The sequence below is a fragment of the Phocoena sinus genome, chromosome 7 (assembly GCF_008692025.1).
Source record: "Phocoena sinus isolate mPhoSin1 chromosome 7, mPhoSin1.pri, whole genome shotgun sequence".
Lineage (NCBI taxonomy): Eukaryota > Metazoa > Chordata > Mammalia > Artiodactyla > Phocoenidae > Phocoena > Phocoena sinus.
Genome location: NC_045769.1, coordinates 19,821,184 through 19,842,321, shown reverse-complemented (window position 1 = coordinate 19,842,321; position 21,138 = coordinate 19,821,184). Strand labels below are relative to the sequence as shown.

Here is a 21,138-nt window from a genome sequence, read left to right as displayed (position 1 = left end):
TCACTTCAGCATCTGCCAGGAACACAGTGGCTAAGAACACGGGCTTAGGGGTCAAGCCGACACTGGTTTAAATGCAGACACTACTACTTACTATCTTAGTGCAACCCTGGGCCAATTACTTAATTTTTCTGAGTTTCAGTTTCTTTATCTATAAAATGGGTATCTCAGAGAGTACTGCAAAGACTGATACAATGCGTGTAAAGCACTCAGCACAGTAAAAAGCACACAGAGGTGCTCTAAATGAGGCAGCCACATATATACAACCACCATCACCTCGACATCTGCTTCCCAATCCTCCTTCCCTACCCGGCCCACCCTGAACAGCACCTCGGTGACCCTAGCTCACTGGGCCCAGATGAAACACACCCGGTGCTTAAGCTTCAGGACATATCATTTGGCCTGTCCTTTCTCTGCTCAAATATCATGGCATCGAGTGTCCAGCGAAGAGGAGAGTCTCACATCCCAGACTCTGAGGATGTGACGTTGTTCAATCAACAAACACTGGGTCTGTCCCAGCATCAGTTACTGCCAACAGTATGCCTGAAAATGTCACCCCCTCTCCCCCCTCCAGAGATGGCTTCAACACCAAGGACCAGGAGGAGGGAGGGGTGGCATCTTTCCAGACCTGGTTTTTTGCTCTTTCTCATAAGGAACAAAATGACTGAGTGTTTTGGTTTCTAAGAAACCCAGTCCGAGAACAGAAGCCGGAAGCGGAACAGAGTGTCATCACTGAAGGGCTACCTCACACCCTACGAGTGTGAGAGGTGAGGTCCCAGAGACAAGAGACTGAGGAGACAACTAGACCAGTGGTCCTCCCCCGAGGCGATGTACTCTCCAGGGAACATGAGGCAATGGCTGGAAATATCTGGGGTTGTCACATCTAGAAGAAATGCTATTGGCATCCAGTGGGTAGAGATGCTTCTAAACATCCTCTAACACACAGGACAGTCCCATGTCCAATGTCAATGGTGCCATAGCCAAGACACCCCGAGACAAACTGAGGGCGGAAGGAGTTTGGGGTGTGAGAGACAGAGCTCGGGACTGACTCAGGAGTCCTGGGTCCCAATCCCAGCTGGGCCACTAACTCACCTTGTGACCTTGGCCAAGTCATTTCCTGGGCCTCAGTTTCCAAAGTGGTAAAATGAGAGAAAAGAGCAAGATGAGCTTTGCACTCTCAAACTCCTGGTTCTAAGCAGAACACAGGGAGGAGGAGAAAGGCCTGGCGTCCCAAGGCTCAAGGTGTGAAAGGTCTGGGGGGGGGGGCGAGGGAGGACCCTGAGGAAAGGCCACTGCCTGGGCTGGGTGTGGCGCAGGATGTGACATAGAAACAAGTCACAGACCCCCGCAGGACCTCCTCCCCACCTCCCAGCCCAGCACAGAGGGAAGGCAGGCTGACCCAGAGCTCAGGGCCCCCCTCGCACGGCCCCAGCCTTCCAGGGTCTCCACGTGGTACCTCAGGAAGGCAGTGGACAGGGCCAGGCTCAGGAGCCTGTTCCCTGAGAGTTGGGCAGGAGCCTCCGCTCCAGAGGATCACCCAGGAAGGGAATCGCCAACTCCCAGGCAGATGGCTGAGCTGGGCAAGGGTCAGGGTAGATCCACTCACCTCCCTCCTGCCTCTCCCCACTCGGATTGCCACCCCCCCCCGCCCCGGGGCCTGGACACCACTTCAGTAGCAGTCCTCACTTGGGAAGGATGGAGGGAGAGTGGGGAGAGGGGCCGTGGGCTTGGGGAGCCAGGAAGAATGAGACAGCACAACGGAACGGGGAGGGTGCCTTTTAACTATGTGCTTGCACGTTAATGGATGTTCTCTCCTTTGCTTCCACAACTGCCCTTCAAGGTAGATCCCTGAAAAAGAGACCGAGGCTTAGAGGCTGTGGCTTGATCAAGTTCACATTGCCAGTCTCACTGATGCTCAAGTTCTTTCTACTTCCCAGAGAGGAAGGAGGAAGGAAGAAGGAGAGGGACGGGCAAAGGATGAGAGCTTGGAGCACCCCACGGGACGAAGGGAGTGGAGGGTAACAATCAGATCACAATGTTGGTTTAGAACAACCCGCCCAAACCCCACCATCCAAATGAGTGCTGTCCCCATCAAAGTGGTCCCTGGGAATTTGTATGCCTGTATCCTAATGATGCTGCCAGGGTTCAAAGCGTTTCTGGAAACTTGTAGGGAACTGCCTCAGAGCTGGTCCACCACTCACACAATGAACCCGTCTTTGCACTTAAGGTCGATCCCATGTCAGTGGTGCTCAACAGGCCCACTAAGTACCTCACCTAAGTACTGGTTACCAGACTGGCCATGCTTCATAACGACAGCTCCCTTCACTCTGTGGGGTATGCGGGGGGCGAGGGGTCTGCGGGGTTCTGTGCACGAGTGATAGGCGTTTGCAGAGGGCTCTCTGTGGTTCTGTTCTGAGTGGGTGTGGGGATGGGGATGGGTGTGGGATCTGGGTGGTCTCTGCTTCCTTTCCCAAACAGGTCCCTCTGTATGCATGAGTATAACGAGGCTCAGGTAGGCGTCTCCGTGGGGCTCTCCCGGCACTCGCGTGCAAGCTCGCACACATAGGCAGGTGTGGGCCAGAAGCCGGAAGGCCCTGCTGCAGGGGGACAAGCTGGGAGTGACCCTCTTGATCCACAGGAGCTACAGCACCACGGGGCACAGGCCTGGACAGGAGACAGGAGACAGGGAACCAGCCCAGGCCTCTTTCTAACCTTGTGAAGAGCGCCCGCCTGGCCCTTGAAGGCTGTTAAGCAGTGTGCAGAAAAAGCGGGACGGAGAGGCAGAAAGGAAGCAGGAAAGATCTGAGAAGCTTTGAGCTTTCATATCAAAATCTGATCTCACTGCCCCTGGAGAAGGAGAGCAAACGCTGAGGAACACTTTGCGGCTGACGGTTTTTTAAGCAATTGAAGCAACGCCAGGCGAAAGTCTCCAGTGAGCACCGGGGCGCTGACTAGCTGCAAGGAGCACCGGGGCACTGACTAGCCGCAAGGATGTAAAGACATGTCCGCGATGAGAAAGGATGAGAAAGGCCGCCAGCAGCTCCTGGCTCCCAACCACTGACAGCTCTGCACTGCTTTCCAGAACCAGAGGGCCCCACCGGCAGCCTGGATAAGCCGGCTGGGGCTGGACCAGGCCCTGGCCCTGGAGGGTGGGAGGGCAGTCCAGCTGGCCTGCCATCTGAGGCAGGATGCCCCGTGTCCCTGCAGGAGAGTCTTGCAGGTGCAAATAATGCTTGAGCAGAAAAAGAAGAAGGGCAGGAGAAGGGGGAGTTTGGCAAGGCTCCCAAGGCCCCTTTGCATGCAGAACCTGCTGGGGCTTTGTCAGAACCCTCTAGACACTGCCTGTTCTTTCACTTTCATGCACCATGGTCACTCACCCTATCTGGACAGGTGTGTGGGGTGGAGGATTCTCCTCAACCTCAAGAAAATCCAGTCCTGCCACCAGCTCCCCTTTCTCATGTGCCTCAAAAGCAAGACAGCTTTCCTGGAAGTCAGACCCCCACCCCGCCTGCTGCAGCTAAAACTTACTCTCTCCAACTCTGCTCTCCAATCCCTAACTGGCCACTGCACAGTATACAGACCTAGAGAAAGTGTTGTCTGGCAGCAACAGCAGTAGACTCGGGGGGCGGGGGGCGGTCAAAGGGCCAGAGTACTAAGGAGTGATTGTGGACAGGCCTCAGTTTACTTCTCTATGCAATGGGAGAGTACAACCAGATAGATGGTCTCTGAACACCTGGCCAACTCTAGATGCTCAAGGATCCAACACAGAGAAGATGCTCAACCTGGCATTGTCTCTGTGGACCTGATGCTCCTCTCCTGCTTGGTCTTGCCTGGGTGGCTCCAGGCTCCAAACTCGTCCAAGGCTATTTCTGCAGCAGACACAGAGCCCCTGGGGGCTAGAACAGAAACAGTGACTTACAGAAAGTCTGGAAATACACGCCAGGCTGCAGAGGTTCCGAGGGCCATGCAGGGCAATAAAGAGGCTGATTTATTTTCATCAGTGAAATGCTGAAACCCAATCCCTGGAGCAGGCTGACCCAGCAGACGCGGTGGGGAGCTCCCCACCTGGAGCAGAATTAGCTAGATCGCAGCCTCCCAGGTCTCACCACCGGGGCTGACAATGGGAGGGACAGAAGGGGAGGCCAGGGTTGGCCAGCTCACCCAGTGCGATTCCAGGTCCCTCGGGTTGGCCTCTTCCCACCCTTCCACCGGCCTGCAAGGGTCTCCGAAATGCAGGCACAGCAGGGTCAGGTCCACATGCCCACTCGCGTGGGGCAGAGGGGGCAGAGGGACAGGAGGCAGGGTGCCTCAAACTCCTGCCCTCGTGAAGCCATGGTGAGGAATGGTGGGCATCAGAATCCCAGCTCTACGTCTTCCCGGCTGTGTAAACACCGGGAGGTTACTTAACCTCTCTGTGCCTGTTTCCTCATCTGTGAAATAGGAGCAAGAGTACTCAGCTCACAGGAGGGTCATGAGGAGTAAAGGAAATAATGGGCACCTAATAGAACCTCACATGTGCAGGGTGTATAGAGAAGGGAGATATAGATTTTCTCCCAGTGCCTAATCAAATTGCTGGTTGGGAGTGCCAATTAATACAACCCTTCTGGAGGCCAGTATGATGCTATCAAAATTATACGGGCTTCCCTGGTGGCGCAGTGGTTGAGAGTCCGCCTGCCGATGCAGGGGACACGGGTTCGTGCCCCGGTCCGGGAAGATCCCACGTGCCGCAGAGCAGCTGGGCCCGTGAGCCATGGCCGCTGGGCCTGTGCGTCTGGAGCCTGTGCTCCGCAACGGGAGAGGCCACAACAGCGAGAGGCCCGCGTACCGCAAAAAAAAAAAAAAAATTATATATGCATATATTCTTCCATCCAGCAATTCCACTTCTAGAAATTTGTCCTACAGACAGACTTGCACAAATAAAAACGTTACTCATTGCAGAATTTTTGAAAACAGCAAAAGATTAGAAACAACCTAAATGTCCATGTTACTTAAATACAGTTAAATAAAATACTAGTTAAATAAAACACAGAACCTTTGTACAGTGGAATGTCAGGCAGCTGAAAAAAAATGAGAAGGCTCTGTTATTATTTGTTTGAAAATTATTTGAAAAAAGTGAGAAGGCTCTTTGTTATTATTTGTTACTATGAAAAGATCTCCATGCTTCGTCATTAGATGAAACTGCTCAGGTACAAGCCAGATCCTTACGGTGGTTACCGACCCTAAATGATCTGGTCCCCATTACCTCTAACCTCATCTCCTATTACAACCTTCATTGCAGTCACATTGGCCCCTTTGCTGCTTCTCAAACATCCTAGGTGGGCTCCTGCCTCAGGACCTTTGCACTTGCTATTCCCCCTGCCTGGAATGCTCTTCCTCGGCGATTTGCTTGGCTGACTCCCTCACTTCCTTCAATTCTTTGTTCATATGCCCCCGCCTCAGTGAAGCTTAGGCTGACCAGCATTTTTTTTTTTTTCGGCTGTTGGGTCTTCATTGCTGCTCACGGGCTTTCTCTAGTTGCAGCAAGCGGGGGCTACTCTTCATTGTGGTGCACAGCCTTCTCACTGCGGTGGCTTCTCTTGTTGCAGAGTATGGGTTCTAGGCGCATGGGCTTCAGTGGTTGTGGCACACGGGCTTCAGGAGTTGTGGCACGTGGGCTCTAGAGCGCAGGCTCAGTAGTTGTGGCACACAGGCTTAGTTGCTCCACGGCATGTGGGATCTTCCCGGACCAGGGCTTGAACCCATGTCCCCTGCATTGGCAGGTGGATTCTTAACCACTGCGCCACCAGGGAAGTCCTGACCAGCTTTTTAAAAAATTTCAACTCACCGCTCGATGCCCATCACCAACAACTCCCAATCACCCTTACTCTGTGATATTTTTTTCCCAGAGTATTTATCACCTTCTAAGATGCTCTCTCACTTACAGCTGACCCTTGAACAATGCCAGGGTTAGGGGCACTGACCCACCCGCCCCTACCCACTCACCACCCACATCCTCACACTGAAAAATCCACATACTGCTTTCTCTGCCCCCAAAACAAAAGAATTGATAAATGACTCACCCAAGGGCAGGAAGCTGAAATAGTTTGGATAGAATCAGGACTCAAACCCTAGTTCTTTTGATTCCACATATTGTGATCTCTAACTGAACACAAACTTTTCCCCACAAAGATCCATAAATAAAAATACAGGTATTTATTGGAAAAAAAAAAACTGTGTAAAAGTGGGCCTGCACAGTTCAGATCTGTGTTATTCGCGGGTCAAATGTACTCATAATGTCTGTTTAAAAAATGTTTTATTGTCTGTCTTCTCCCACTAGAATACAATCATGACAAGGGCAAGGATCTTTGTTTTGTTCACTACTGTACCCTCAGCAACTAAATAGTGACACACAGTAGATACTCAATAAATATTTGTTGACTGAATAAATGAATGTTAATGCAGACAGTCCACATACCAAAGAACACAAATGATTTGGCTTTTTGTTTTTTTCTTCTTCTTCAATACAGTGGATTCAAGGTTACACCTATAATCACATCATTTTCACTCTCCTGCATCCTGATATGTTTTCTCAAATGGAGGAGAAAGAAGCAGCTTTATGACTGCTCCAGCAATCACCATGGCCCACAGCCTGGCCATCACTGATGAACAGTGCCGTGGAGGTTAGGACCCTGGAAAGACCCTGGGAGCTAGGCCTGCTCTGCCCCCAACTGTCTGAGGGACCTCTGCAAACGGCCCAACCCCTGAGCAGAGGGAGCGGCTCACACAGGAGTGGAGCCTGGCATTTGCATGATGCCAGGGGAAAGGTTCAGTAGGAAGAATACAGACCTGCAGCCAGAGGCCAGGGTTCAAAGTCCAGTTCAACAACGGGGATGGTCAAAACTGGCACTCAGGGAAGCACTGCCTAAAGCACCACCCAAGGTCAGGTGGTGGTATCGGTAACAACTAACATAACTGATGACTTACTATGGAATAGGCACAGAGCTAGGCACCCATCCGTTATCTCACTTCATTCTCAGCCTATAGGAGAGCTGTATCTTTGTCCCCATTTTACCGGGGAGAACGCTAAGGCTCAGGAAGGCTAAATGATTTACCCAGGGTCAACAGCGGGCAGGAGGCAGAGCTGGGGCTTGACCCCAGGCAGCCTGAGTCCCGAGCCCAGGCTTTCAACCACTATGGTGCCTCTACTGCCTCCCGAGGATGTGGCTTTTGTCTCTTCTCGGGCCACTCTAAGATACTGTCCTCAACCTCAATGGAGGCTGCCTATTACTGAAGGTATGTGAGTTCAGCGACTTTGTCAGGATTTCAGAAGGTCTCTTGGCAGGGGGAGGAGCATAGAGAAGAAAGAGATATACGGGGGTGAATCACCCATGAGCAGCTGGGGAAGTAGAGGGAGGGGAACCATGAAAGAAGAGAGGACGGATCATCCTCCAGATCCCAGGCCCACTGAAACCTTTTCCCATAAATGGTCTCCATTGGACAGGAAGCAGGGCCTGGGAGAGTGGACCAAAAGGGACGGGCTCTGTCGCCTGAAGAGAAGCGCACCAGCTAGTAGGCAGAAGGAATGGGAAAGACGCAGACAAGCTCCAGGGAGGGCGCTGCCTCTCAAAGGCTGGTGGAGAGATGGGCCCGAAGGCCAGCACCATTAGTGAAGGAGTTAAACTTTGCCAAGAAGCAAAGCAGCCTCAGCTAGCACCTATGAGCCAGCTCCAGGCCAACTGGCCCGGACGAGGAGAAAGAGGGCCAGGCACAGCCTCCAAAGCCAGGGAGAAGCACCCAGGGCCTGAACAGGTCCAACAAGGAATAATCCAGAAGAATACAGAAAGACAGCTCTCACCAGCTCCATTCTCTCTTAGTACCCATCACTCAGTCACATCCACCGGGCAACAGATCTGGGATCCAGGGACGCATCCACTGCAGGATTTTGTGTGCTGTCTTTCCTCTTAATCTCCTGGTTTGTCCTCCCCTCCTGGACCCCATAAATATGGTTCCCTTGGGGCTCCCCTCACCCTCCCTCCGCCTTCCCTCACCCTCCCTCCGCCTTCCCCAACATTCCCACCTTCACCAACTCCTGCTTTCCACTGACATCCTACCCAGCCCACCATGGGACGGGGGTGGGGGGGCAGTGGAGAGAAGGAGGCCAGAGTGATTTGATTGCTTTCTTTCCCTCTACTTTCTAGACTTCAAGCAATGTTGTTATACCACTTCTAGATCTGAAAAGCAATTCTGTTTTCACTGCCATCTACCCTCCCAGGCCCAGGACACATTGCAGCCCCTCTGCAAAGTCACCCACCTCTGATCACCACCATCCCAGAAGCTTCTTCTCTCCTGAGAAGCCTGGCTCTTGGCCAAGATCCTTCTCCATTTGGCTGTGGGTCGCGGTGGATGGTGCACTTGTCTGATCTGGACGCACCCCCTCCCTGCCCTTGTCTGCAGGACTTTCTACAGCACCAGGGCTAGCCTAGGGCCCACCATCTAGTAGGTGATCTATAAGCATTTGGGAAAGAAAGGAGAGAGAAAAGGAAGGGAGGGAAGGAAGAAGGAGGGGAGGGAGCAAGGGAGTGATGGGTGAAAAACAGCTTTAGTTGGGTCCCCAAAAATATTTGATCAATGGAAGCTTGTATTTCTTTTCTTGGACGTGGTTAGAGCCCGTATCTTGGGGTCTCGCCGAGCCCAGCTAACTTGCACTTGTCTGCACGTCTGGCAGGAGCGGAAGCAGGGAGGGTGGTTGAGGGGGAAAGACTGCACGTTCTCCTCTTCCCCGGCCTGGAGCTTGATATTTGAGCACAGCAAGAGGGCAGACGTGCCGCTCAGGCCCCTGGCCAAGAGCTCTGCGTCTGCTCCGAGTGTGGCTCCGGCCTTCCAACCTCCACCTGATGGCAGAGATTACGGAGGACCAAAGGCACATTCAGTCAGGAGGGTATTGGTTTACTGAATGTTCCACGGGCAGACACTGCTCTTCAAGCCTGCCAGCTGCCTCACAGAGCAGGGCCAGCTAAGGGTCCAAGGGTGTCAGCACAAGCCCCACCCCACCCCACCAGGAACAGCGCTAAGCAGGTGGCCGGCAGGTGCCGGGGCAGTGGAGTCGTCGTCTCTATCCACAAGGTCAGACCGATCCTACATTTAAATTCTCGGCACTCTGATTATTCCAGCAGGTCAGGAGAGGACTCCCTCTTGGGAAAGTAGAAACCCAGATCCTCCTCAAGAAGTCATCCCAACCCTGCCTGTGCCACTGTCTCTATGTAGACCACCCCACACTGAGACCCATTTCCCTTGTTTCTCAACATCTCTGCCCAAGCGGGCCAAGAGGACAAAGGCCCAGCCTCCCTGCCACAGTTGATCTACCCTTTCACAGTCGGGAAGTTTTTCCAGGTGGCTAGTTCAAACCCCTCCTGCTGCAGTCTAAGCTCCAGCTCTTTGAACTATAGGATGTGATAGAACAGGGACAGAAGCTGAAGCTTTCAGTAACAGCTTTGAATTTCTCCCTCCCTGCCCTTACCGCCCCCACCCCCCGACCCTGACCAGAGCGGAAGGGCTGCCCCCTCCAGCAGCCAGTAGGATTTCCCAACAAAAATCAGCCTCTCGGGGGGGGGAGTTCCCCGGTGGTCTAGCGGTTAGGATTTGGCGCTTTCACTGCCGTGGCCTGGGTTCAATCCCTGGTCAGGGAACTGAGATCCCACAAGCCATGCAGCATGACTAAAAAAAAAAAAAAAAAAAATCAGGCTGTTAGCACCTGTGCTTAGAAAATCACCCCCTAAAACCCTCTGCTCAAGGGGCAGATGTATCACTCGGGATCCTTGGACGCTTTTCCTGAATAATTTGGGACCACCTGCAATCTCGCTCTCCCATTTTTTACGGGTTCCTCCACATCTTACCCAAAAGTTCAGAAGGCAAGAATGTCACACTCTGTGAAAGTACGTCAAGGGTAAACATTCACCGTGGTGCTCAGGTGTTCTTCCAGGGTGGGCACAAGGGCTGTTGTCCCCACTGACTGCCTCCAAAAGGGCCGCCTTCTGCTACCCTTCCCCACCCTGCCTCGTCCTGGGAGATGAAGGGAAACGGGGCCGTGCAGGTGGCTGAGGCAGCCCGGAGGCAGAACTCGTGAGCTTTGGTGCTGCTCTGACATCCAGGGACCTGGAACCTGGCCTCCCTCTCTGTGTAATGGGGCAGGTGTTCCAGACCAGTCGAGGCACCAGTTCCAGGGCTGGAAAGAGATCAGACAAAGCAGCCTAAAGCATTTCAGGCTATAGATGTATCATCTTTCAGATCAAGGTCACAGAATGATAGGAAGCAGTATCCCTGACAGGCTCCAGACCCCCACCCATTCCCGTCCAAATCCTGCCTTCACCATTTACTAAGGGTATTATCTGAACAAGGTCCCTAAGCTCTCTGTGATTGCTGCAGTTTTCTCTCCTGTAAAATGGGAACACTCATAACCAGGTGTATGTGGAACTATCTGGGTCTCAGTTGTGACAGAGGCCCCAGGAAAATGAATGCCATGTTCCAAAAGTAAGGCAGGGCTTTGTAAAAAGGGATGACTGACATCAAGAAAGTGAAAAGTCAACCCACTGGATAGGAGAAAATATTTGCAAATCATATATCTAATAAGGGACACATTTCCAAAATATGTAAAAAACTCTTATAACTTAATAACAAAAAAACAAAAATCTAACTTTAAGTATGTGCAGAGGTTGTGAATAGATGTTCCTTTAAAGAAGATAGCCAGTTAACAAAGATGTTTAACATCATTAATTACTAGGGAAAGGCAAATCAAAACCATAATAAAATACCACTTTATACCCACCAGGATGGCTAGAATCCCAAAGATAGAAAATTACAAGTGTTGGTGAGGATGTGGAGATACTGTAATCCTCATACACTGGCTGGTAGGAATGTAAGATGGTGCAGTCACTTTGGAAAACAGTCTGACAGCTCCTCAAATGATTAAATATTGAGTTACTATATGACCCAGCAATTCCACTCATAGGTATCTACCCAAGAGAAATGAAAACATAAGTCCATGCAAAAACGTATACATGAATGCCCATAGCGGCATTCTTCATAACAGCCAAAAAGTGGAAACAGTGCAAATACTCATCCACTGATGTGTGTATAAACAAAATGTGGTATGGCCATACGATGGAATATTACAAAGCAAATCGAAATGAACTATACACACTGCACACTGGATGAACCCTGAAGACATCACGCTGAGTGAAAGGCGGCCACAAAAGGCCACATACTGTGTAATTCTGTTCACATGAAATATGCAGAACAGACAAATCTATGGAGACAGAAGGCAGACTAGGGCTGGGGGTGGGTAAAGATGTGGGGGGGTGACTGCTAATGAGTATGAAGTTTCTTCGAGGGGGGTGATAATGTTCTAAAACTAGATTATGGTGAGGGTTGTACCACCCTAAATATACTAAAACCTACTGAATTCTACTCTTTAAATAGGTGAAGCTATGATATTAAATTATATCAATGTAATATCACTTCATTATATTATATTGGGAATATATAATATTCGCTATTAAAAAAAAATTTTTTAAGACAGTGATGGCTGAAAGCTGTTTTGTGGCTCTGAACTGCCCCCCCACACACATCCATGTCAAGGGAGTGAAAGGGTCAGAAAGTGAGTGATTCTGAGAGGAATCCCGGAGAGAAGACTGTTGTTTTGCTGCAAGTGCCACCTGTCAGGGAGGGGCTTTCCCCTCACCTCGGTGAGTCTGCTCAGCTCAACTCCAGTCCGCTGGGGCTGGAAAACGTGAGAGCCGGGCCTAGCTCAGGCCTGGAAGTCCACACGGTGAGAGGCCAGCCAGGGAACAGAGACAGCGGCTGCACTGGCCACCTCAGTCCCAAGCTTTGCTGAGCCCAAGGGCGCCTTAGGGCTCCTGCGGGCCAAGGGGAGAGATCCAGCCCAGGGCTGCCTCAGATCCTGTCCTAGAGGGCCACCTGGAGGGCTGAAACACCTCCACAGGAGGAGGTGGAGGGAGCGAGGGATGCTCGGGCCGAGGAAAGGGTGAGCCTCTGACAGATCTGCAGTCACCCACCCGAAGGAAACAGTGAGAAGAGACTCTTGGGGAGTTCAAGGTGGGGGGGTGCGCTCCAAAACAGCTGCAGGAGGAAACAGTCACCCGGAACCTTCCACTGTCAAAGAGCTCAGATGTCATATCATCCGTGCCTGTGTCTCCACCTAACAGGGGTGCAGGCAAGTAAAAATGTTCCCATCCTTTCTCTCCTTCCTCTCTTCCCATCAGTCAGGGAAACAGAGAGAAAACCTACAGAAACGACCCCCACCCCCTCCCATCCACAGCTGAAGCAAGGTAGGGGCAGACAAGGGGGAAGAGCTAATTCTGCATGAAGCACCAACTTCACCAAGTTCACTCTGGGCGTCTTTATTACTGCCCAGAGGCTCTTATATAACATTACCTAAGTGTGACCAGAAAAGGCACGGGACTCACCCTAATGTCATTCGGGCGCAGGGGAAGCTTTAAAACCACATCCTAACAAGTTCTGCTTGGTCAGCCTAATGGTTACAAAACAGTAGCCACCTATAGGCATTTGGGGAGGAGTAACCAAGAGAACATATACAGGGTAAGAACACAAGGCTAGCTATCATCTAGTCATTACCTTTGTCATCATCACTGTCATCATTAGGGTTGTAGAGCTGGAAGTTTCCTTGCAAATCAACTCCCCTCAATTCACTGATAAGGAAAACTGAGAGCCAGAGAGGGAAAGTAACTTTTCCAAAGTCGCACAGCAAGTTGGTGTCAGAGGCAAGTCTCCTGACTTCCAAGAGTGGGGCTCCCAGAACAGAACCAGCTACAGACAGTTCCCAGAGAGTAGAGGGACCAGGAGAATATGAGTTTTTTTCTTAAGAACAGAGGGCTTGTATACATTCAAGATCACACCTCTACCTTCTTTCCTCCAGCACTTCAATAATAATAATAATAGACACAAATTATTGCCAGCATAGTACACACCAGGCACTTACTTTTCACATCGCACATACGTTACCTCAGTGAGCCTTAACAACAATCCTGGAAGGGAAGTACTGTTATTGTACTGATTTTACAGGTAAGGCATCAGAGAGGCAAAGTGACCTGATCAAGGAACACAATTATAAACCACAGAGCTTGGAACCAGATCTTCTGATTCTCAATTCCACTGTCTTAATCCCTAGAGTAGACATCAGTCTGTTCAACGATATTTCTACTTTCTTCCACACACAAATTCCCTGCCCCCTCTGAAGTTAAGCATGGATGCGTGACAGGTTTTGGCCAATGAAATGTGAGCAGAAGGAAAGTGTGTCATGTCCAGACAGAAGCAGTGTGCAAGTCACAGTGTCCTCTGCCTACTTCGGCAGCAGTGGTGGATGCACCTATGCCATGAAGCCACCATCAGCCTGGAGGAAGTAAGATGAACAAAGACCCCTGTCAATCCACACTGGAGAGGCAGCGTGGGCAAGCAATACACTTTTGTTGGTTAAGCCACTGAGAATTTGGGGCTGTTTGTTATGCAGCATAACCAAGCCCCTCCTGACTGATACAGCCACTGAGCAATGCTGCTTCCCACTACAAGCTCAAGAGAGGGAAGCTAAGTCCATCTTAGCTCCTCACAAGACACAAAAAGGAGTAATGAGCTCAAATAAATGGAAAGAATTGCTACTCCAACTTCCTCATTTTACAGGAAATAAAAAAGATCTAAAGAAAAGGAGTTACCAAGGACACCCAAATCCAAATCTCCTGCCTCCCAGGCCAGCGTGTGTCTGAGTCTGTCTGTCTCTCCATGTCTCTCACCTGTTTCTCCTCCTCACTCTCTGCCTGTTTGTGTGTCTCTCTCCCTTCCTCTTTCCTTTCTCTCAAAAGAAAAAAAATATCAGAGAATCCTTGGACAAGCCCAGCTCATGAGAAGTTACCACAGGCTAGGGACTCCTGGCTACCATCAGGGAGGCTCTTCTCCAGCTCAGACAAAAGAACATGAAGAGGGGCTTCCCTGGTGGCGCAGTGGTTGAGAGTCCGCCTGCCGATGCAGGGGACGCGGGTTCGTGCCCCAGTCCGGGAGGATCCCACATGCCACGGAGTGGCTGGCCCGTGACCCATGGCTGCTGAGCCTGCGCGTCCGGAGCCTGTGCTCTGCAACGGGAGAGGCCACAGCAGTGAGAGTCCCGCATAGCGCAAAAAAAAAAAAAAAAAAAAAAAAAAAAAAAAAAAAAAAAAAGAACATGAAGAGGAGGTGGGTGTCCTACAGAGCTGGAATCTCTCCCCCAAGGAAGGGGATTCCTCTCCTCACAGAGCCTGAGGGTGAGAGGCTTGGGCACAAAACCAAGCCTCCTTGTCACCAGCCCCTGGCTCTGATGGGGCAGCCCACAGAAACAAAAGAAGGGCTGCCAGGCATCCTGCAGGGGGTGGTTATTAGTCCCCTTGCCACCTTCAGCCAGGCCAGCAGACTTGTCATTTCTCCTTTCATTACTCCTTTTGGCTCTGAGCAATCTGCTGCTTTATCCAGCCTCAGCCCCTATTCCCCCGTCCTCTTTTAAGTCTTGAGAAACTCTAATCAACTCAGTGTCCAAGGAGGTTGGGGAAAGGTAGGGGGGAGTGGGTGGGCAATGAGATAATTCAGGCCTGGTCAACCTGTGGGCTTCTCAGAACCGGAAGGCAGCCCACACCCCCTTGGTCTCGCACTTGCTTCCGGGAAGGCTTGCCCTGGAACACTCTGGAGGAATTTGGAGACAGCTCCGTGCAGCATAGGCAAAAACACAGCCCAGCTCCCACCCACAGGGAGCTGGGATCTGGGCATGGGGCTTCATTACTCAGGCCAAAGAGCTAATGGGGCTTCTGGAAGCTGTGAAATGTGGTGCCAGCCAGAGCGCTGAGTTGGCAGGCTCCAGACCGAACTGGAGAAAGGCAGAGAGGAGGAGGCTGGTGGGGGACCAGACTGTTCTCCCCTCCACCCACCCTGGACCTTCTCTTACTCCTCACTCAGGACCAAGGCTCCAGGCATCCAACTACAGGCAACCCAGAAAACTCCTTCCTGGGTGTTATGGGCTGAATTGTGTCCCCACTCCCAAAATTCATATGTTGAAGTCCTAACCCCCAGTACCTCAGAATGTGACTGTACTTGGAGATAGGGCCTTTAAAGAGGTGATTAAGTTAAAATTAGATCATAAGGGTCGGCCCTAATCCAATATGACTGATGTCCTTAAGGGAAGAGGAGGTGAGGACGCAGACACACACAGAGGTAAGACCATGTGAAGACACAAAGAGGAGACGGCCGTCAACAAGCCAAGGAGAAACCAACCCTGCCCACACCTTGATCTCAGACTTCTGGCCTCCAGAGCTGTGAGAAAATAAATGTCTATTGTTTACGGCAAACAGTCTGTGGTACTTTGCAGTGGCCACCCAAGCAGACTACGACATCAGTCTGTTCGTCATCAGGCTCACGACAGGGTTCTGCTCCCAAAGTAAGGAGTCCCCGAAATGACAGGCACTCATCCTATGCTCCCCGGCCACCTGTCCCAAGGCCTGGAAACTTCTCTGCTCAGAAGGTTCTTCATTGGATTCTTCACCTTTCATCACCTCCCCCTCCTCCTGGCTTAAGTGCAGGGGAGCCAAAATGGTCCCAAGCAGCCACGGTCACCGCAGCCTAGGTCCACCACGCAGAGGCACACTCTCCTTCTATTTCTGGCTTGACTTCCTGGCCCCATCCTCCAGGGAAATGGGCTACCCTGTGGGGCAGTGAGCATCCCGTCATCTAAGGTGAGGAGCCAGGGGTGGGAGGGATTTGGAGCTGACACCTGAATTCACACGCCAGCCTTACTCTGATCTCCTGACCCCGGGCTAGATCGCCGACCTCCCTACATGCGGTATGGTCATCACGTAATGGGGCTGCAACAGGGTGAGCTGAGATCATGAAAGGAGGGTTCCACTTGTAGGGATGTCCCCCTCTTTGACAGGTCCCTTCCCCTCTCGAGCCTCAGTTTCCTCTCTACAGCGGGAGGGTGTGAGATGGGCTCTGTGATCTGGGGGGGGCCGGCCTGCAGAGATCAGAAGTCCCCACGTGTTTTCTTCCTTCGTTTTGCTGCTGAGATTGACGGGGGACACCCTGAAGGGAAGGAAGAGCATGCTGAGTGCCACGGGTCTGCACGCCTTGAACTGGAAACCTGCACGAGGGTTCAGAGGGTAGGGATGCAGGCAGTGAGGAAGGGGTTAAACACAGAGCGATTCCTGACATGGAGGGTAAAGTCAGGGTCACCTGGAGGGCTTCCCAGAGGAGCGGAGCTCTGACCCCAGCGCCGACCGCCTCTCACTTCAGGGAGAGCCGAGGTGGGGCCCAGGCCAGAGATGACCTTTGTCCTCAAGAGCTGGGCTCGGTGCCCCTGCCCACCACTCTGAGTCACCCGGTGGACTCCAGAGGGACTGGCCCACTCCTCCTAAACCTGCCCCTGGTGGGCCTGAAATAGCAGAGGCGGGCAGCTTCCAGAAATGGCCTCACCTCACCTCCAATACACCACCCTGTCCGTATTTTGAGAGGCCATCCCCTCACCAGAGGCAGTCCTACGTGAGCAGCCCCTCCTGTGTATGGTGGGGGGGGGGGAGGGGCGGGGACAGGGGGACATCAGGGATGTGCCTCAGCCGTTCCCGGCACCGCAGCCCTGCTGGGTACCTGCCACAGGGTACTGCACTCGGTGCCTCACCACGTATAAGCCCCCTGCCCATACTGAGAGGCAGGGCAGGGGAGATCTGGACTGTCCAGTGGTGAGAAGTAGGGGGCAGAGCGAGCAGACCCTCACCCAAGCTCAGCGGGACCCAGGTACTGCCACAGGACCAGACACCCAGGACAGACCCTTGGGGACGACGGCCAGCTGAGGACGCTATAGCAGTTAGCACCAGGGTTCCACGTCAGATCTGCTCTTTACTAGCGAGGTTACCTTGGGCAGGTCACTTAACCCCTCTGTGCCCCAGTCCCCCATCCAGGCATAATAACAGTGCCCACCTCACAACGTGGCTGCAAGTGTTAGATGAGATGGAGGCTATCAAGTGCTTGGCATCGTGACCGGCGCGTGGCAAAGCCCGAGCTGGCTCCCAAGGCCAAGGGGCCTCCTCCCGAGCCCTGTCAGCAGACCCCTGAGATCGTGGTCACTACTGACGTGACAGAGACTCACGAGGGAACACAGCAGGCCGCCCCTCTGCAGCTCCCGCTCCCCGAAAGGTGCTCGAAATGATTTGTCGACCAAATCCCCATGTTACAACAGAGTCAACGGAGGCCCCAGGAGGATGGCATCTTGGCAGAGGATTTGAACCCGGATAGTTTGGCTCCAGAGGCCACAGTCCTAACCCCAGTACAAACTACCTCTCATGAAAATTGCTACAGTAACCCAATCACGTGAGTACCGTCACCATCCCGTTTGCAGATAAGGAAATGAAGACGACAGGAAGGCGTGATCATTTGACCAAGGGCACACAGCTGCAGACGGGAGACTCCACAGTGTGGACCAGGCAGTTGGGCTCTAAAGCACACGTGCTCGAGCGCTCTAGCACCTCAGGGTCATCCTGCCTCTCCTGGTCCAGGGCCTCCCCGGGCACCACATTGCAGCCCACAAGGCCATCCCCCAGCCCGAGGGCAGCTCCAGCAGATGGCCAAACCACCGCCCAGGCTCCAGCGTGGACCATCTCCTGAGCACCCCAGAGTCTTGGGGATTAGGAGCCCTTATCCCAGCTAACACGTGTGGAAACTGGAGCACAGTGACTTGCCCGCAACTAGGGGAACAGACAGAGGCCTCGGGCTTCCCTCTCGTGAACCAGAGAATTAGCCAGAAGAAAATGCATTTACCTCTGGGCCCCAGAATCTAGAGCCTTTTAGAAGTGCTCCAGCCAGGAGAAGCAGGGTGAGGATAACATCACCGCTCCTGCCCCGGGGCCACCCCACTGACTCTCCTGTCCCTGTGGGGGATGCAGCCCAGTGACAGTGGGGAGTACACAGCGGGACAGGCTGGGTCTGCCCGGGTGACCGCTCCAGCCGCCCAGCTCCGGGCCCGGGCCAGCCAGCAAGAGAAGAGGACGGCAGGGCTGTGAGCTGCTGCCTTCCCCTCCCACCCTTGGGCGCAGGGCCAGTGTCTCAGCCTCCAGACAGGAGCCCCTCTGTCCCTACGGGACGAGCTGACCTTTAACTGGCCAAAAGATCCTACTGGTTCCATTCCTCTGCCTGGGAGAGCAGATCGGAGGAGAGAGGAGGGCGGGCAAGGGGGAGGGAGAGGAGCCCGGGGCCCCCCTCTCCCCTTCCTTCCTCCCCCTTCCCTGCCTCTGGTCCCAGCCTCCTGATCAGTCCGCCTGCTTCCTTCCCTCATGGCTGACTGTGTCCCAAGCCCCATCCTTCCCGCAGCCCCTCCTTTCCCCTTAATTGTTTTACCTTTTGTTTGCCTAGCACTTTATAGTTTACTAAATGTTTTTACATTTATCATCGCATTGAATCCACACCAGGGAGAGATGGAGAGACATTGAAAATTCCTTCCAATTGCCAAGTGTTCTTGTTAAAAATGCAAACATCCCCAGAACGATGAAGAATTAGGCTGGCAGCCACCGGTACCTCAGGACTGATTCATTTCATCCTCTGCCTTCTCCCCAGCTCCAGGGCACAAGGGGACGTGGCTGGAGCAGGAAGCGGAGCGCTTTGGCGGGGGCGGGGTGGGGGGCAGCCTCAGCACAGTAGGGAGGGCCCCGGTGGAGTGTCTAGGCCCCTGGAGGGGTGGGGGAGAAGTGCGGGAACTAGGTAGGGAGAGGACAAACTTGTACCACTGCAACACTGCACATGAACTTCTCCCATCAAACCCTAAATTCTAGCCTAAGCATCGCCCTCATCCCACCCCCTCTGAACTGCATCGCTCATTCTGGTGTCTCTAAGGTCAGAGGGAGAATCTTTATACAGGAAAAGGCCTAAAAGACTTTCAGCGTGGAGTCAAAAATCCAAAACCTTGGAGGTGGAGACCAGGGTGAGGGTCCCTGGTCTACCTAATCCAGCTCTGCCACGTGGCCCAGGGTCCCCGCCCCAGGACAAGCTTCAGCTGGGAGGAGCAGCACAGAGGCTGGGTGCTGGTGTCCTTGAAAGGACATATCCTGGCCATGGGAGTAGATCAAGAGATGCTTCCTTCTGGGCGGGGGGGTGGACGCAGGTCTCAGTTACCCCAGCTGAAAACTGATGGGGGATGGGCCAACGGTCCTGAGGTCCTCCCAGCTTCCACATTCCATGATCCTGGGACCAAATCAGGGTAACAAGCCTGTGGCCAAACTCCAGACAGGGCGTCTCAAGAGTTCCTGAGCTCCAGACACGCTCATTCTCAGAGGCCCCGCCCTGCAGCCCATCACACATACTCATAAATCAACCACATAAATCAACAGGACGCATATGTAACTCTCAGGAGTTGAACTGAGCTGTGGATGACCATTTGACATTATATTAGGTTTTGTTGCTAAATTAAACAAATATTAATTTCAATTCTGATGCTTTCTTTTCAAATTTTGGAGCCGACCAGTTTGTTTCCAGCTCACAAACATTTTGACTGGCTGTTGATGAAAGCTTGTGGATCCTAAATGCTGTGTCTACCTTCCCAGTGCTCTGACCCCAGAGAACTCGGGCAGGGAGCCTGGAGAAATCCAACAACGGGGTTAAAAGAAATCTAACAAACGCTGTATTTTAAGCACAGGAGGATATCTCAAGCTCCACGCAAGGCCACGTCCTCCAAGGAGCCCTCTCAGACCACTCTACCTCTCAAGAATCCATCCCCTGCCAATCTCAGAGCATTCACTGCCTATGGGACTCATTTGGCACCAAGGATACACCCTTGTATGGCTCTTTTGCTTCATTCTTTAGCTCATTCCTGTTTTGTTTTACCTTCCCCCACTGAACTGTGAGCTCTCAGAGGTGCTTTGGACCTCTCCTCTGCACCTCCCCTCCCTTTGAACCCAGTATGGTGTCATAGCAAACCGAGAGAGCCGAGGCCATGTGAGCAGGGGCTGTGCAGTCGCAGAGGGGCTGGAAGCCACTGGTCCCACCTACCCTCCATGCCATCATCTTGATGCCCATTGAAGTTGTCATAGGAGTCCCAGCGGATGAGGGGGTCGGAGGTGTTATAGTCCACAGACACGCTTGGCCCGTTCTCCAGGTGTTCCATGCCTTAGAAAATGGGAAAGGCGGAGACAACCGTGAAGAGAAAAGAAAAAACCGATCAGCAGCTGGAAAAACAGAGGAAACCAACAAGTTCCCTAAGGATGCTCCCTAAGGGATTTCTCATTTTCTTGACCATGGCAAGGCAGGACCACTTGCTTAAGTTGGATGGAGAACCCAGGAGTCTGGTTTCTTGCATTCTTGAAAAGGTTCACACCAGGTCATAAGGGTAAATGAGGACAGCAGCACTGAGCAACAAAGACCCTTTAGAAGAAAGCTGGGGGACCCTCTGGCTGGGTGGCTGCCTCTTTCTCTTCTGTGTCCCAGGAACCCCTGGGGCAGTGCCAAGAGTCCAGAGAGTCTGGCCCTGGAGTCAGGGGGAAGTGCAGGAAAGGCCTGTGATGGGCCGCACGGGGTCACGGACAGCAGGCAAATCACAGCCTTGACGTTGAGAGGACACAGGTCATCCCAGCCATCCCCCTGCCCTTCCACTTAAGATGCTTGCCACTGCAGGCAGAAATCTGAGGAGAGAGGCAGAATCTCTCCTACACATCCAGAGAAAGCCCAGGATGCGAGTCAGGCCTTCTGGGTGAGTTACCTTCCTGACCCAGCAGTCCTTTCTTTAGTCTGCCCAGAGTCCCTCTGCTGTAACCTGACTTTACCTCTTCCTATTCTGTTCCCAAATAAGATGAAGAACAACTGGTCCCCACATACAACCAGTCTAGCGGCTTAAAGGCTATTATTAAATTGGCCTTCTCATCTTCAGGTTGAATCACCTCAGTTCTCATAAATACTTATCGTCCATCCAGCACCTTTGAGAGTCCCCTTGGCCACTCCCTCTAGCCACCATAGCCTTCAGTCTCTGAATATAATAGGATGATGACCTAATGGGGCCAGAATAGTTTATCCAACCCAGCGCCTCTCTGTCTACTTTTTTATTTTTATTATCCAGAGATTAAGTCACTGGTTCATGTTTAGCTG

General features: G+C 52.5%; 1 protein-coding gene across 10 annotated transcripts in view; it reads right to left on the bottom strand.

Moving 5' to 3' along the window:
- The window catches only part of TNS1 (tensin 1), a 207,079-nt gene that overhangs the window by 60,263 nt on the left and 125,678 nt on the right, over positions 1-21,138 (bottom strand). For all 10 annotated transcript variants that reach the window (XM_032638367.1, XM_032638364.1, XM_032638366.1 and 7 more), the window contains one exon: positions 20,050-20,166. In XM_032638367.1, the coding sequence (XP_032494258.1) occupies positions 20,050-20,166 (117 nt within the window). The remainder of the gene's footprint in view (positions 1-20,049; positions 20,167-21,138) is intronic.